The sequence below is a fragment of the Carex rostrata genome, chromosome 10 (assembly GCF_964058835.1).
Source record: "Carex rostrata chromosome 10, lpCarRost1.2, whole genome shotgun sequence".
Lineage (NCBI taxonomy): Eukaryota > Viridiplantae > Streptophyta > Magnoliopsida > Poales > Cyperaceae > Carex > Carex rostrata.
The window spans coordinates 8,982,891-8,995,912 of record NC_135927.1 but is presented as its reverse complement, the minus strand read 5'-3'; the positions used below and the strand labels follow the sequence as shown (position 1 = coordinate 8,995,912).

The following is a 13,022-nucleotide window of genomic DNA, read 5'->3' as shown; positions in this document are numbered from 1 at the left end:
CTGAAACTGGTACACATAAACTGCCTGCACATCCTATGGGCTCAATTTGTATTGTTTCAATTAGTTCAATAAATACGAGTAAGGCTATGGTACTATGCATAGCATGGATTGGTTAATACTATGGATCAATATTTTTGTTTTCAAAGGCCAAATAGTTGATCTGAACCGTTCAACATGATCTTTAAATGAAAATGTAATTTTTGCAGACTAAATTTTACATTTTTCAAGTTCTTTTACCCTCTTTTTAGATAGGTAGAAAATCGATACTTTTAAATGGTCTAGAATTTTTAGACAAGTAAATGTCTACCTATTTTAAAAAATAGTGAAAAATTCTGAAAAATATAAAATTTGATCTACAAGTACAGTTTCATATGGAGATCATGTTGAATAGTTTAGATTGACTGTTTCGATTTATAAAACAGAGATATTGATCCATAGTACGAACCAAACCGCGCTATGCATAGTACCATAGCCTCACTCAATATAAGGTGTTATTTATTATGAATTATATCTATCTTTCCATCTGATATAAGCATTATTTTCAATACCAACACAGATGCTGCTGCTAAGCTCGAGGAGTTAGACCATCAGAGGATCTCTGTAGAAGAGAAGAAGAATAGTAACAGCCAAAAAGAGAAAAATATGGTTAAATCAAAGTAAGTGCTGGCTTGTCAAATATCAATTTCGACTATTTCTTTCTTTTTTATTTCTACTATTGATATCAGGGGAAAAAGAACTTGGGTTTGGATTAATTGCATATATATGTCTTTTACTGTTTGTCAGGCTGTACCGATATGCAGATCCCTGTACAAATACAAGTTAAGTTGTAATTAAATCATGGATTGTATTTTTTTTTTTTTTTGGGAATTTTGGTGTTCAATTGAGATTTGGCAGATATTCTACGGGCTAGTATAGGTATTGAGATCTGACACATTAGTTCTTCATCAAATGACATTAATCATTCAACTAGTTTTTCTTTTCTTTTTTAATTTATATTGACTAATTAGTTTAATATTTTATTTGTTTTTCTTTCAGGAAAGTGCTTTCTATGTGTGCCTCTGTTACAAACATAGTCCCAAATTTATATGAGCAACAAAAGATTTCTGGATGTATCCTTACTTTCTATACACTCTTTTACGTTCTATAATTAAATATTCTCGATACAAGGCTAGAAATTTACTGGGATAATATGAAATTTCATTATTAGTTCTGATTTCCTTAAATTAGGAATGTAGATGTTGTGGATAAGAAGAAGAAGCGAATGGAGACATTCGAATTTGAGAGTGCTGATTTTGATGCTTGCAACAAACTCTGGAGTATGCTTTCCAAATAGAAGCAACAAGGTCTTCTCGCTCCTCTTCTTTACTTTTTGCTAGTTAACCTATATGAGTGTTAGTTGTTGTTAGTATTGTATTGTCAGATTATTGGTTGTTTATGGTTACATCTCTGCTTAATCCTATATACTTACAAATTCTTCTTGTATGCATAAGAGCAATGGTCGCTGAATTGAGAAAACTTTGATAGTTGAGTTGTGTGAACAAAAATGATGATAAAATAAAGTATGAAAATGCAATAGAATTGCATTATTATATGCTAGTTTTTTCCATATAAATATGTACTTGTAAACTAAATTTTACATTTTTTAGAATATTTTTTATTATTCTTTTAGATGGGTATAAAATCACTATTTTTGAATGCTCCAGAATTTTCAGATCAAGTGATTGATTTTCTACCCATCTAAAAAAATAATAAAAAAGTTCTAAAAAAAATGTAAAATTTAGTTTACAAGTTCATATTCATATGGAGACCATATTGAACGGTTTGAATGGATCGTTACGACTTTCAAATTGAAAATTTGAGGCCAATATGCGCTAGGCATAGTACCATCATAGTCTCACTCTAATCATAATATTACAGTTTTGATGATAAAAGTAAATGTGCTTTTTTCTTTTTCTTTTTTCTATTATTCAGTTCTGATGTGGTCCCCGCGTCTTGGAACAAAACTAGCTATGATCCGAACCTGGCTAAAAGGGGAAGGACATGGTTCCCAAAGCATATCTAATTAAATTCTAAGCTTCTAACCTGGCTCCGTAGCCGTATAATTATATTTTAATTGCGCTTTCGGTAGCTTATGAAATTAAGTATAGTGACAGTTATATCAATTGGTCATATATGCAGGGTGTAACTAGAAAATTTAGATGGGAATGAAAATAATATGTAAAAATATATAATGTAGCATGTTAGAATTTGAACTCAAGGTTTCTTCACAGCTCAATGAGCAACTTTAACTATTAGATTACAAGTAAAAATTTAAAATTTTTACAAAGGAAGTTAAATTATATAAAAATAAACTTTAAGAAAAATAAAATTCAGTTAAATTTTAATTTACATAATTAAAAAATTTAGAATTATAAGAGTGACATAGGCTGTGCTCCAATAAACCGACTTGTAGAGGGAAGAAACGGAAGGGGAAAAAAGAGCATTGCGCTTTGCTTACTTTCAAACAGTATTTGCTACACTTCGATTTGGGGTCATAAATCTCAACAAAATTCACGTCTTCTCCTCCGAACAGTACTCGCTCTCCCTTGTTTCCCTCCACTCCCTCTTTGATTCCCTTTCTTTCCCTCCACTCCCTCTCTGATTCCCTCTTTCTGGAGGAGGTGAACTCGTCCAATCAGTCCTGATTTTATGAGCTCTCACCTCTGCACAATGAAGTTGTCATTCCCCTCACTCTACATCCCCCGCCTAGAGCACACCCTTAGCTACCTTTGAAGTACACTAAAATCTGTCCCTGCATATATGGCCACATATGAACGTAATTGACTATGTAGATGATCATATAGATATGCTTAAACTCGTAAGGAAATTTTAATGAGAGATCATTAATGTTTTTTCTACATTATGGACATCTAATAAGTTTCAAAAGTCTATAAGTTTCGGCATCAGGCTTTGCCCCGTCAGAAATCATCCACTCCAAGAGATTCTCTTCATGTCGATAAACCCTTGCTGTAACATAACCTTTCAAAAGTGCATTAAACACAAATGTATGCCGACTGTATTTTGATCTCTTCAATTCTTTAAAAACAAACTCAGCTTTCCCTAATTTACCCAATTGACTAAACATTTCAACAACCATTAAAGTGCTCTCTAACCATGATGCCGATCGCATTGCTTTTTTGGTCAACTGTTCATATTTTCCCCTTTTTAGTGTATTTATTGCATCCGTAACCCGACCAGCCTTCAGATAACCCAGTGTCAAATGGCGGTAAGTAATTGCATTTGGTTTACACCCATTTGCAACCATCTCCTTGCATATAACAATTGCTTTTTCTACGATCCCATACCGGCAATAAACTGACAAGATTGAATTAAACTCATTCGTTTGATCTATCTTTTTAATGCTTCTCAATATGGCCCAAATTTCCTCTGCATTAGAGACCAACCCGACTTTTCCAAACGCTTCTATTGCTAACAAGTAACTCTTTGGTACCACATGAGGCCACTGCTGTACCGACTTCCAAGTTCGATCTAATTCTTTATCCTTGTTGAGGCAACCATATAACATTATAAGAGTATTCAACAAACCCAAATTATTTCCCGTATTTAACCTTTCTAGCGCCTCAATGTAACTTTCAGCAACAGTATAAAGCCTGGCCATGGTATAGGCTTTTGCCAAAATACAATAGGTGTTCTCATTCGGCTCTACATCGGCCATTTGCATTTCATCGAACACCTTCGACAACTCGTCTATATCATGGTTCCCAGCATGCATGTTGAGAAGGTTGTTAAAAGTCGAGATACAAGGTTTGACACCGTCCATTTTCATCTGTGTAAGAATATCCGGTATATTCTTTCTACGACTAGGTGTCAAATGTGGAGTTATTAAACTCTTATATACAAACGGAGATATCAGTAATGACATCTTTCGCATTTTTTCCATGTATGTATAAGAAAGTTTGATATTTTTATTTTTGCGGTTAGCCAAACAGGATATAATTATTTGGTTGTAGAGAAACTCGTTCTGGTACGATTTCGGAATGGTTTGAAAGAGTTTCTCAGCATGAGCAATGCCACGGCATTTAATGGTAAATTCCAGGAGATGAGAGTAGTCATGCTCTGTTACCTTGTAAGGCCTCTCTCTCATCACCCATTCCATCACCTGTTAAAAATAATCAAACAAACAAAGTTTTCTTTCTTTACATAATCAATAAATACTAATTGAAATTAAATTCCAAAAAATGAAGGGTGGCCGGTGGGAATGCCAAAAAAAAAAAAAAACCTCCTATAAACAAACAAACTTTTTTTCTTTATAGATAATCCATAAATAATTAAATACTAACTGAAATTAAATTACAAAAAATAATGGGTGAGAATACAAAAAAAAAACACAAAAATTCCTCCTATAAACAAACAAACTTATCTTTCTTTACATAATCAATAAATACTAACTGAAATTAAATTCCAAGAAATGAAGGGTTGGAATGCAAACAAAAAAGTACCTCGAGAGCACGGGAATGGAGATGGCGGCAGCGGAGACAATTTAAGGCTTGAAAAATGCCATCACGATCCACCTCAAATCCATCTCGCATCCACCCGTCAAAGGCAGACACGACCGACTCGTCAGATGGCAGCCTCTCCAGCCTCGACGTCAGCATGTTGTGTCCCAATCCATGTACGGACGGAGGTCGAGATTTCGGATCGGATGCAAAATGGTCCCATTGAGGATCCGATTGCAACAGTGAGGGTGGAAGAGTGGTGTATGAAGCGAGAAAAGATGCTCCTCCATTCCTTACTGTGTTGATTCTTGTTCGAGTGTTTATTAGTCTTAGAAGGGATTGCATTTCTCTTTCGCTTTCTCTGGAGCTTTCTGTCGAGCACTTGGTGTGCAATAGAGTATAGAGGTTGGAAAGAAGGAAAGAAAGAAAAGGGTAGAACGGTAATATCATATTTTTTTGGGAAAATAATGCAAAGAGCTTTTTTTTAACTGGGTCAAAATGCCCAGTAACGGCCCAATAATGGTCGCGTAGCAAAAAGACCCAATGGCCTAAGTAAAAATGTATCATTTCTCTTGTAAAAGATAACGACTGTTGATATAAACATAAATCAAATTAATAGGTTAAACTTAAATGTATTCATTCCAATTTTTTAACTAAAATTTTGTAGTTTATATATATATATATTTTTTTTTCTATGAAATGAAGTACCTCCTGGGAGGTTTAAACAAAAAAATTAGACAAATACTAAAGAAATGTGCAAATGATAATTTTGAGCTCTTTTGATAATTTTGTAGTACATTTTTTTAATTCCTAGATCAAAAAAGGCGGAGTTCTCTGGAATGGGATCTGGTGCTCTTCAAACCCTGTTCTTCCTCTGCTATTTTCTCTATCTCTCCTTTTACTCTCTCTCCTCTTCAAACTTTCTCTCTCTTCTCTTTTTTGAAGAGAGATATAGAGAGAAAATAGATAGCAAGAGGATGTTTTTCTTACTAGAAAAGCAGCATATCCTCTTCCGAGTTCTCATGTGATACCAAGTCCATAATGAGAAGATGAAAGCAAGCAAGAGAACATTCAAATATTTTGCTACTTTTGGATCGGGTTCAGAATTCAGACCCGTTAATTAATGAAATTGGTAGAAATAATTCCATATGAATTTTACTATCAGACACTTAAAAAGATAACTGGTAAAAAGTAACTATGTATTTTGCTGGTAATGTATATGAACTTGGTATGGCAATTTGATCAGGGTTTTGGTTGGGCTGGGCTCAGCTGTGAGCTGATTATCGGTTGATTTAGTTTATCAGGCTGGGTCAAATTTTAAAAAGAAAGATTCACAATGGTGCGTTTGGATACCAAGGAATAGCTGGGTTAATTGGGTATTAGTGACTATTCCACATTTGAGTGAAAAAGTAACTATTATGTTAAACCAACATTCTATTGAATTAGCAGCTATTCCAAATTTGAATTAGCATGCTATTTTTACTAACTTCACTCTTAATCCAAACATAAAGCTCACTATTATCAGATCATTACATTTACCTTTGCTTTTGTTCACATTTTTTTTATTGATTTATTTATTTATAATTTTAATATATAATTTTTGAGATGTGGGTCTAGCTTCCGGTACATTAGGGCGATGGGGGAGGAGAACCCTCCGAATAGTAAAACCTACACCTAAATTTGAAGATGACAAATTTCGTCAAAATCTACGTGATGCTCTTCTTTGAACAATACTCGTTCCCTTCCATTTCCCTCTGCTTCCTCTCCGATTATCCTCTTTCTGAAGCAGATGTATTCGTCTGATCAACCCTGATTTTGTAGGCTCTCACCTCCACACAGTGAATTTGTCGTTTCCTCCCTCTGTAGCAGTCCTAGGGGACACTGACTCAGCTCTGTTGGGCTCAAAATCAAACTTTTTTAGTCTGACAAATATCAATTTTAAGCCTTAAATAATATGATTATTATATTATATTTGATCAGAGATCAAAACAGTCCGGATTATCTGCAGTTATTTTGTCTTTTGTTGGACCATCTAAGGAAATTTGAGTCTTGAATTTAAGATCCTACGTATGTAATATAAGAAGAGAGGAAGGTCTTAACCAGGGTTCGACATATCTGAACTGTCCGATCTGAATTGAATGATCCATATTTAATTGGAGAGGATAGTAGCGTGGACAAAGGAGTCCGGTTCGAATTCGTATTCTCTGAGATATCTCAAACTTTGCGTGACTTTATGGAAAATCTCAACCGTTTAAATACGTTTGCGCGAATCTCAAAACACACATAATTCTGACCCCCTACATCACGCAAAAGTTGAGATATCTCAAAGGATAATGACTCGTCCGGTGGCTATTCGAATTCGAATCCTCTACGATATCTCAAACTTTGAGTGTTTTTTTGGAATATCTCAACCGTTAAAATATATATTCTCCACGAACCTCAAAGCACAAATAATACTGCTCCCTGCGCTATCCCCAAATAGGCACCGTACACGTCGGTCACGCAAAAGTTGAGATATCTCTGAGGATACGCACTCTGCCCATTCAGGAATAGCACTAATTCTCATCCTGTGAGATATCTCATATTTTGCGTGACTTTATGGAAAATCTCAACCGTTGGAATACGTTCTGCGCGAATCTCAAAGCTCAATAATACTGGCCTCCTGCGTCACCCCCGAATAGACACCGGACACGTCGGTCACGCAAAATATGAGATATCTCAGAGGATTCGCACTCGAATAGCACGGGGGCATTATTACTTGAGATCTGAGATTCGTGCAGAACGTATTTGAACGGTCGATATTTATATCGAGCTTCTGCTTTTGTTTTGATTTTCAATTTCCCTCTCGATTCTTTCATTTTCACACTTTTCGATCTATCCTGTGATTCTCTCTCTCTCTCTCCGCATCTCATATCTCCAGTCTATTGTCAGCGCCTCTTCTACTACGAAGATCGGCGAGAGAAAGGGCGACGGAGGCGGAGCAGCTTTTTTAGATAGTCAGCAGGTTAGAATCTTTTCTCTCTTTTTTTCCATTTCTGAATGAAAATGGACATTGTTCTCAATTCTTCTATATTACTGAGGACCAGTGAAGCAAAATTTGAATTGAACAAAGATCAAAGACACAACTGATAGCTGTACCAGTGTATTAGTGTCAATTGCCTTTTATTGCTTTTAGCATTGATTAATTTTGTAATATGTTTCTATTATATCTGAAAAGTGCAAAACTTTACTTTGGAGATATCGTTTCATACAAGCACTGAATTATTAAGGACAATACAATTCCTTTGGTTGTAATTTCTTTGCAATTTCAGCTGTTAGGGATAGAGTTACTAACTGCCTGGCATAAATCTGATCTAAACTCAATATATCCCTTTTCAATAATTCAGTTTTCAATCCAGACACATATATTTACTACTGTTGGAATTGGAGAAAATGAAGTTAATTGGAAGCAGGATAGAATATAGGGTCACAAAATATCCTGCTTCTAGCATGCCAAACACTATTAAATTCCTAGGTAGTTATTTATTATGCATTCATAGTTCTCACTGACATTCTCATTCTTAGAACTCTAGTTTTATATAGAAAGGTGTTACATTTTCTTATACATCAAACTGCCCTCTCTCTCTTTCTCTAGGTCTCAATGGCAAATCATGGTAAAAAGGTGGATGTTGAGAAGCTTTTACCGTTGTTAGGAGACACGGTAAAAGTGTTGCATACAAAGAAAGAAGGCGATGTGCTGGTTCAAAATTGTGACAGTGCAGTTACAATTATGTCCTCATTTCTCTCTTCTTCCCGTGATCTCCGTGTATCAATTGAAGGTAATTCCAGTCTTTCCTTTTCCTATGTTGTACTTGTATTACTTGCTGATAGCAGATAATTTTTTGTTTAGGTTTTCAAGTCATCTTTCTGCAAATCTGGTAAATAAAAAAAGATTTACAAATACCTGAGGTTCTGGTAAAATTTTAATTGAAAGGCATTTTTGCATGAGTGTCTTTTCCTTTTTGGTAAGTTTATGTATGTGACCATAGAGTGAAATTAGAAATTGTCAATCTAATCGAAATGGTACTGAACACTTCTCATTTTCCTCTGTGCATTTTATCATCTTATTGGCAAATTGAGGCCATATATTTAGCTTGGTTATGCATCAATTAACACTCAACGGTGGTATCAACACTTAGTATTCACATGATATTCTATGTCAGATTTTCAGAAAAAGATCAATGCATGCAATAGAGAGATAGAAAAAGTCAAAAGCGAGTCTGTACCAGATGATGAATTGGTACGGATTCAAAAGGAGTTAGAGGAGATGAAGAAAGCTGAAGAACTACTTCTTGAAGAACTAAGATAAGTGCTCTATATCACTAAATTATTTCAGTACCAGTACTCTTAACATTGGTTGCATATAGTTATTTACTGATAGCAAGTAGCTGAAACTGGTACACATAAACTGCCTGCACATCCTATAATGGACTCAATTTGTATTGTTTCAATTAGTTCAATAAATGGGAGTAAGGCTATATTGGTCTGTACTATGGATCAATATTTTTTTTTCAAAGTCCAAATTTCAACATGATCTTTATATGAAAATGTACTTGCAAACTAAATTTTACATTTTTCAATTTTTTACTATTTTTTTAGATAGGTAGAAAATCACTACTTTTGAATGGTCTAGAATTTTTAGATCAAGTAATTTTCTACCTATTTTAAAAAATAGTAAAAAATTCTAAAATTTGATCTACAAGTACATTTTCATATGGAGATCATGTTGAATGGTTTAGATCAAATGTTTGACTTTTAAAAACAGAGATATTGTCCCATAGTACAAACCAAACTGCGCTATGCATAGAACCATAGCCTCACTCAATATAAGGTGTTATTTATTATGAATTATATCTATCTATCCATCTGATATAAGTATTATTTTCAATACCAACACAGATGTTACTGCTAAGCTCGAGGAGTTAGACCATCAGAGGATCTCTGTAGAAGAGAAGAAGAATAGTAACAGCCAAAAAGAGAAAAATATGATTAAATCAAAGTACTGGCTTGTCAAATATCAATTTCAAGTATTTCTTTCTTTCTTTCTTATTTCTACTATTGATATCAAGGGAAAAAGATCTTGGGTTTGGATTAATTGCATATATACGTCTTGTACTGTTTGTCAGGCTGTGCCGATATGCAGATCCCGGTACAAATACAAGTTAAGTTGTGATTAAATCATGGATTGTATTTTCTTTTTGGGAATTTGGTGTTTAATTGAGATTTGGGCAGAGATTCTACGGGTAGTATAGGTATTGAGATCTGACACATTAGTTCTTCATCAGGCTGTATGAATTATCAAATGACATAAATCATGTAACTATTTTTTTTTCTATATAATTAACTAATTAGTTTCACTTTTTATTTGCTTTATTTTCAGGAAAGTGCTTTCTATGTGTGCCTCTGTTGCAAACATAGTCCCAAATTTGTACGAGCAAGACAAGATTTCTGGATGTATCCTTTACTTTCTGTACACTCTTTTACATTATATATTGAAATATTCTCGATACAAGGCTAGAAATTTAGTTTATTGGAATAATATGAAATTTCATTATCACTTGATATCCTTAATTTGGGAAATGTAGATATTCTTGATAAGAACAAGAAGCGAGTGGAGACATTCGAATTTGAGAGTGCGGATTTTGATGCTTGCAACCAACTCTGGCAAATGCTTTCGAAATAGTAGCAACAAGGTCTTCTCGCTCCTCTTCTTTACCATCCCTAGTTAACCTACATGTGTGCTGGTTGTAATTAGTACTGTATTGTCAGATTATTTGTTGTTTATGGATATATCTCTGCTTATGTCCTATGTACTTTTGCAGTTCACCTTTTTTTACTTACAAATCCTTCTTGTATGCATAACAGTAATGGTCACTGAATTAAGAAAAAAATAAGTAGATGAGTTGTTTGAACAAAATTGAGGCAAAAAACATTTGAAGTGTGTGCAGTGTGATTTTGATACAGTGTGCATCTAACCATGCTTGAAAAACCAGTTTTTGGCATGTGTGCAATTAACTCACAAACTAATAAAATCTCTTTTTTTTGGTAATTTTAGTCAAAAATATGAAAACGCAATGAGATGCTGGTTTAATTCATAGAATTATATATGTTATGTAGAATATATTTGTTAGTTTTGTTGAGTCTAGGAGCTGAGATGTGGCTCGAATTTATATAAAATATGATTACTTGCGCACTTGTTGTAAATATGTTTCAATAGATCTAGTAAAATATTATGTGTTTGTTTAGGTAAAAGAATACATTCACAAGTAATATATAGGAGATTATTTAGAGAATTCAAGCATATTTTTATATAAGATATTTTGTGTATCTTTCTAATTAACACAAATAAAATGATGTAGTTCGTGACAATATTTAGAGTAGAAAACCCGCCCAATGTGCGGCCTCTCTATTGTTTTTAAAAGCAACTTCTATTTTTGAAAGCTTTTGCTTATTTGAAGTTGTTATTTATGAAAGATTTTGCTTATTTGAAGTTATTGTGTTGTCAATCAAAGTATTGGTTATTTTCTTGCATATATTTTTTTACTCAATAAATAAGAGAACGCCTATTTCTTTTGTTAGCAATCATTTCATGTTCATAAGCAATCTTACTTTTAAATCAACATTATCCAACATTTTTTTTATTCAAGCATCTGCACAACAAAAGGTAGGTACAACCAGCAAAGAATAGCAAAATAAACATTTATACATCATGTCATAAAGTTTGTACTAAACGTAATTTAATCATTCGTATATGTAACAACTATGAAAGAAAAAAAAAATATAACAAAAATCTGCTTTTAAGTAAAATGACAGAATTTTTTTATACAAAGTCAAAGCCAATTGCCTTAGCAATTTCAGTTGAATGTTGATACTTCTCGGTACATGCATTGGAGGGCACCAATTAATTCCCCCTTTGTTTTGCATGGTTCTCTCTATATGTAATTATTGTAAATTCATTCCAAAATATTTAGTTGAAGTCATTGAAACCTTGTACTTTCAGATTGATAGATATATTAGTTGCAACTTGTAAGTATATCAGTTTCAACAGTTTGGATTTATGTTTGAAGTTAATTCGATAAGTTTTAGAATTAAGTTCACCAATAATATATGTTGATGAGCTTAAAAACATTCTAGTTTTACTCCATTAAAAAAAAGGCAGAGGGAATTAATTAAAAACTTGGCATAAATTAGTTAAAAACTTAAATAGATACATGCAACCTGCTAAGAAATTTCAACATATTGTTTGTACCATACATGATGTATCACTTTGATTTGGTTTAAATAAATTATAAAAATACATTAAAAAAATTTGACATTTGGGGGCTCAGAAGTGATAATATTGTCCTAATTTATTGATAAGATGAATAAAAGCATTCAATGTGATGTAAATTTGTTATTGGTAATATTGTTCTAATTAATTAATAAGATGAATAAAAGCATTTAATGTGATGTGAATATATCAGATTTGATGCACAACTTCTAATTGATAAGGTTAGTAAAAGCATTCAATGTGATATAAATATATCAATTTGATGCACAACTTCTAATTGACAAGATAAACAAAAACATTCAATGTGAAGTAAATATATCAATTTGATGCACAACTTTTAATTGACTAAATAAACAAAAGCATTCAATGTGATGTAAATATATCAGATTTCATAGGAATGGTGGCTTAATTAAACAGTTTGGTTAAGCCACTTTGAAAATTGTTGATCCAATGGTAGCTTAACCAAACAATAAAATCAGACTTAGACTATTGGATCAGTGATTTTCTATGTAGCTTAATAAATAGTAAATGATTTTCTATGTAGCTTAATAAATAGTAAAAAAATTTAAGAAAATGTAAAATTTGGTTTTCAAGCACATTTTAATATAGAGATCATATTTAACGATTTGGATCAACTTTTTGGACTTTGAAAAATAGAAAACGAATTAGTTAAAAACTTAAATAGATACATGCAACGTGCTAAGAAATTTCAACATATTGTTTGTACCTACATGATGTATCACTTTGATTTGGTTTAAATAAATTATAGAAATGCATTCAAAAAATTTGAGATTTGGGGGCTCAGAAGTGATAATATTGTCCTAATTTATTGATAAGATGAATAAAAGCATTCAATGTGATGTAAATTAGTTATTGGTAATATTGTCCGAATTAATTAATAAGATGAAAAAAAAAAAGCATTTAATGTGATGTGAACATATCAGATTTGATGCACAACTTCTAATTGATAAGGTTAGTAAAAGCATTCAATGTGATATAAATATATCAATTTGATGAACAACTTCTAATTGACAAGATAAACAAAAACATTCAATGTGATGCACAACTTTTAATTGACCAAATAAACAAAAACATTCAATGTGATGTAAATATATCAGATTTCATAGGAATGGTGGCTTAACTAAACAGTTTGGTTAAGCCACTCTGAAAATCGTTGATCCAATGGTGGCTTAATCAAACAATAAAATCAGACTTAG

At 32.8% G+C, this 13,022-nt stretch overlaps 2 protein-coding genes and 1 long non-coding RNA gene across 3 annotated transcripts; 2 read left to right on the top strand and 1 right to left on the bottom strand.

The window, feature by feature from the left end:
• Positions 1 to 321: 321 nt before the first annotated feature.
• On the top strand, positions 322 to 1,591 carry LOC144561006 (uncharacterized). Its single transcript, XR_013513547.1, has 3 exons — positions 322 to 656; positions 1,036 to 1,109; positions 1,236 to 1,591. It is a non-coding gene; the product is annotated as an uncharacterized LOC144561006 (long non-coding RNA).
• A 684-nt stretch (positions 1,592 to 2,275) lies between these two features.
• Positions 2,276 to 4,894, bottom strand: LOC144560579 (pentatricopeptide repeat-containing protein At1g07590, mitochondrial-like). Its single transcript, XM_078309810.1, has 2 exons — positions 4,500 to 4,894; positions 2,276 to 4,159 (listed from the first exon to the last, which is right to left on the bottom strand). Exons 1-2 carry the CDS (start codon positions 4,839 to 4,841, stop codon positions 2,900 to 2,902), a joined length of 1,602 nt encoding a protein of 533 aa, XP_078165936.1. The 5' UTR covers positions 4,842 to 4,894; the 3' UTR covers positions 2,276 to 2,899.
• A 2,494-nt stretch (positions 4,895 to 7,388) lies between these two features.
• LOC144561005 (kinetochore protein SPC24 homolog) lies at positions 7,389 to 10,488 on the top strand. Its single transcript, XM_078310225.1, has 6 exons — positions 7,389 to 7,500; positions 8,131 to 8,314; positions 8,699 to 8,841; positions 9,434 to 9,534; positions 9,916 to 9,989; positions 10,121 to 10,488. The coding sequence occupies exons 2-6, from the start codon at positions 8,137 to 8,139 to the stop codon at positions 10,216 to 10,218; spliced, it is 594 nt and encodes a 197-aa protein (XP_078166351.1). The 5' UTR covers positions 7,389 to 7,500; positions 8,131 to 8,136; the 3' UTR covers positions 10,219 to 10,488.
• Positions 10,489 to 13,022: the final 2,534 nt, after the last annotated feature.

Coding starts and splice junctions, on each gene's coding strand:
- LOC144561005 (XM_078310225.1), top strand. CDS start 8,137: ATGGCAAATCATGGTAAAAAGGTGGATGTTGAGAAGCTTTTACCGTTG. Junction 8,842..9,433: donor TACTTCTTGAAGAACTAAGA/TAAGTGCTCTAT, acceptor AATACCAACACA/GATGTTACTGCTAAGCTCGA. Junction 9,990..10,120: donor GCAAGACAAGATTTCTGGAT/GTATCCTTTACT, acceptor TGGGAAATGTAG/ATATTCTTGATAAGAACAAG.
- LOC144560579 (XM_078309810.1), bottom strand. CDS start 4,841: ATGCAATCCCTTCTAAGACTAATAAACACTCGAACAAGAATCAACACA. Junction 4,160..4,499: donor TCCATTCCCGTGCTCTCGAG/GTACTTTTTTGT, acceptor TATTTTTAACAG/GTGATGGAATGGGTGATGAG.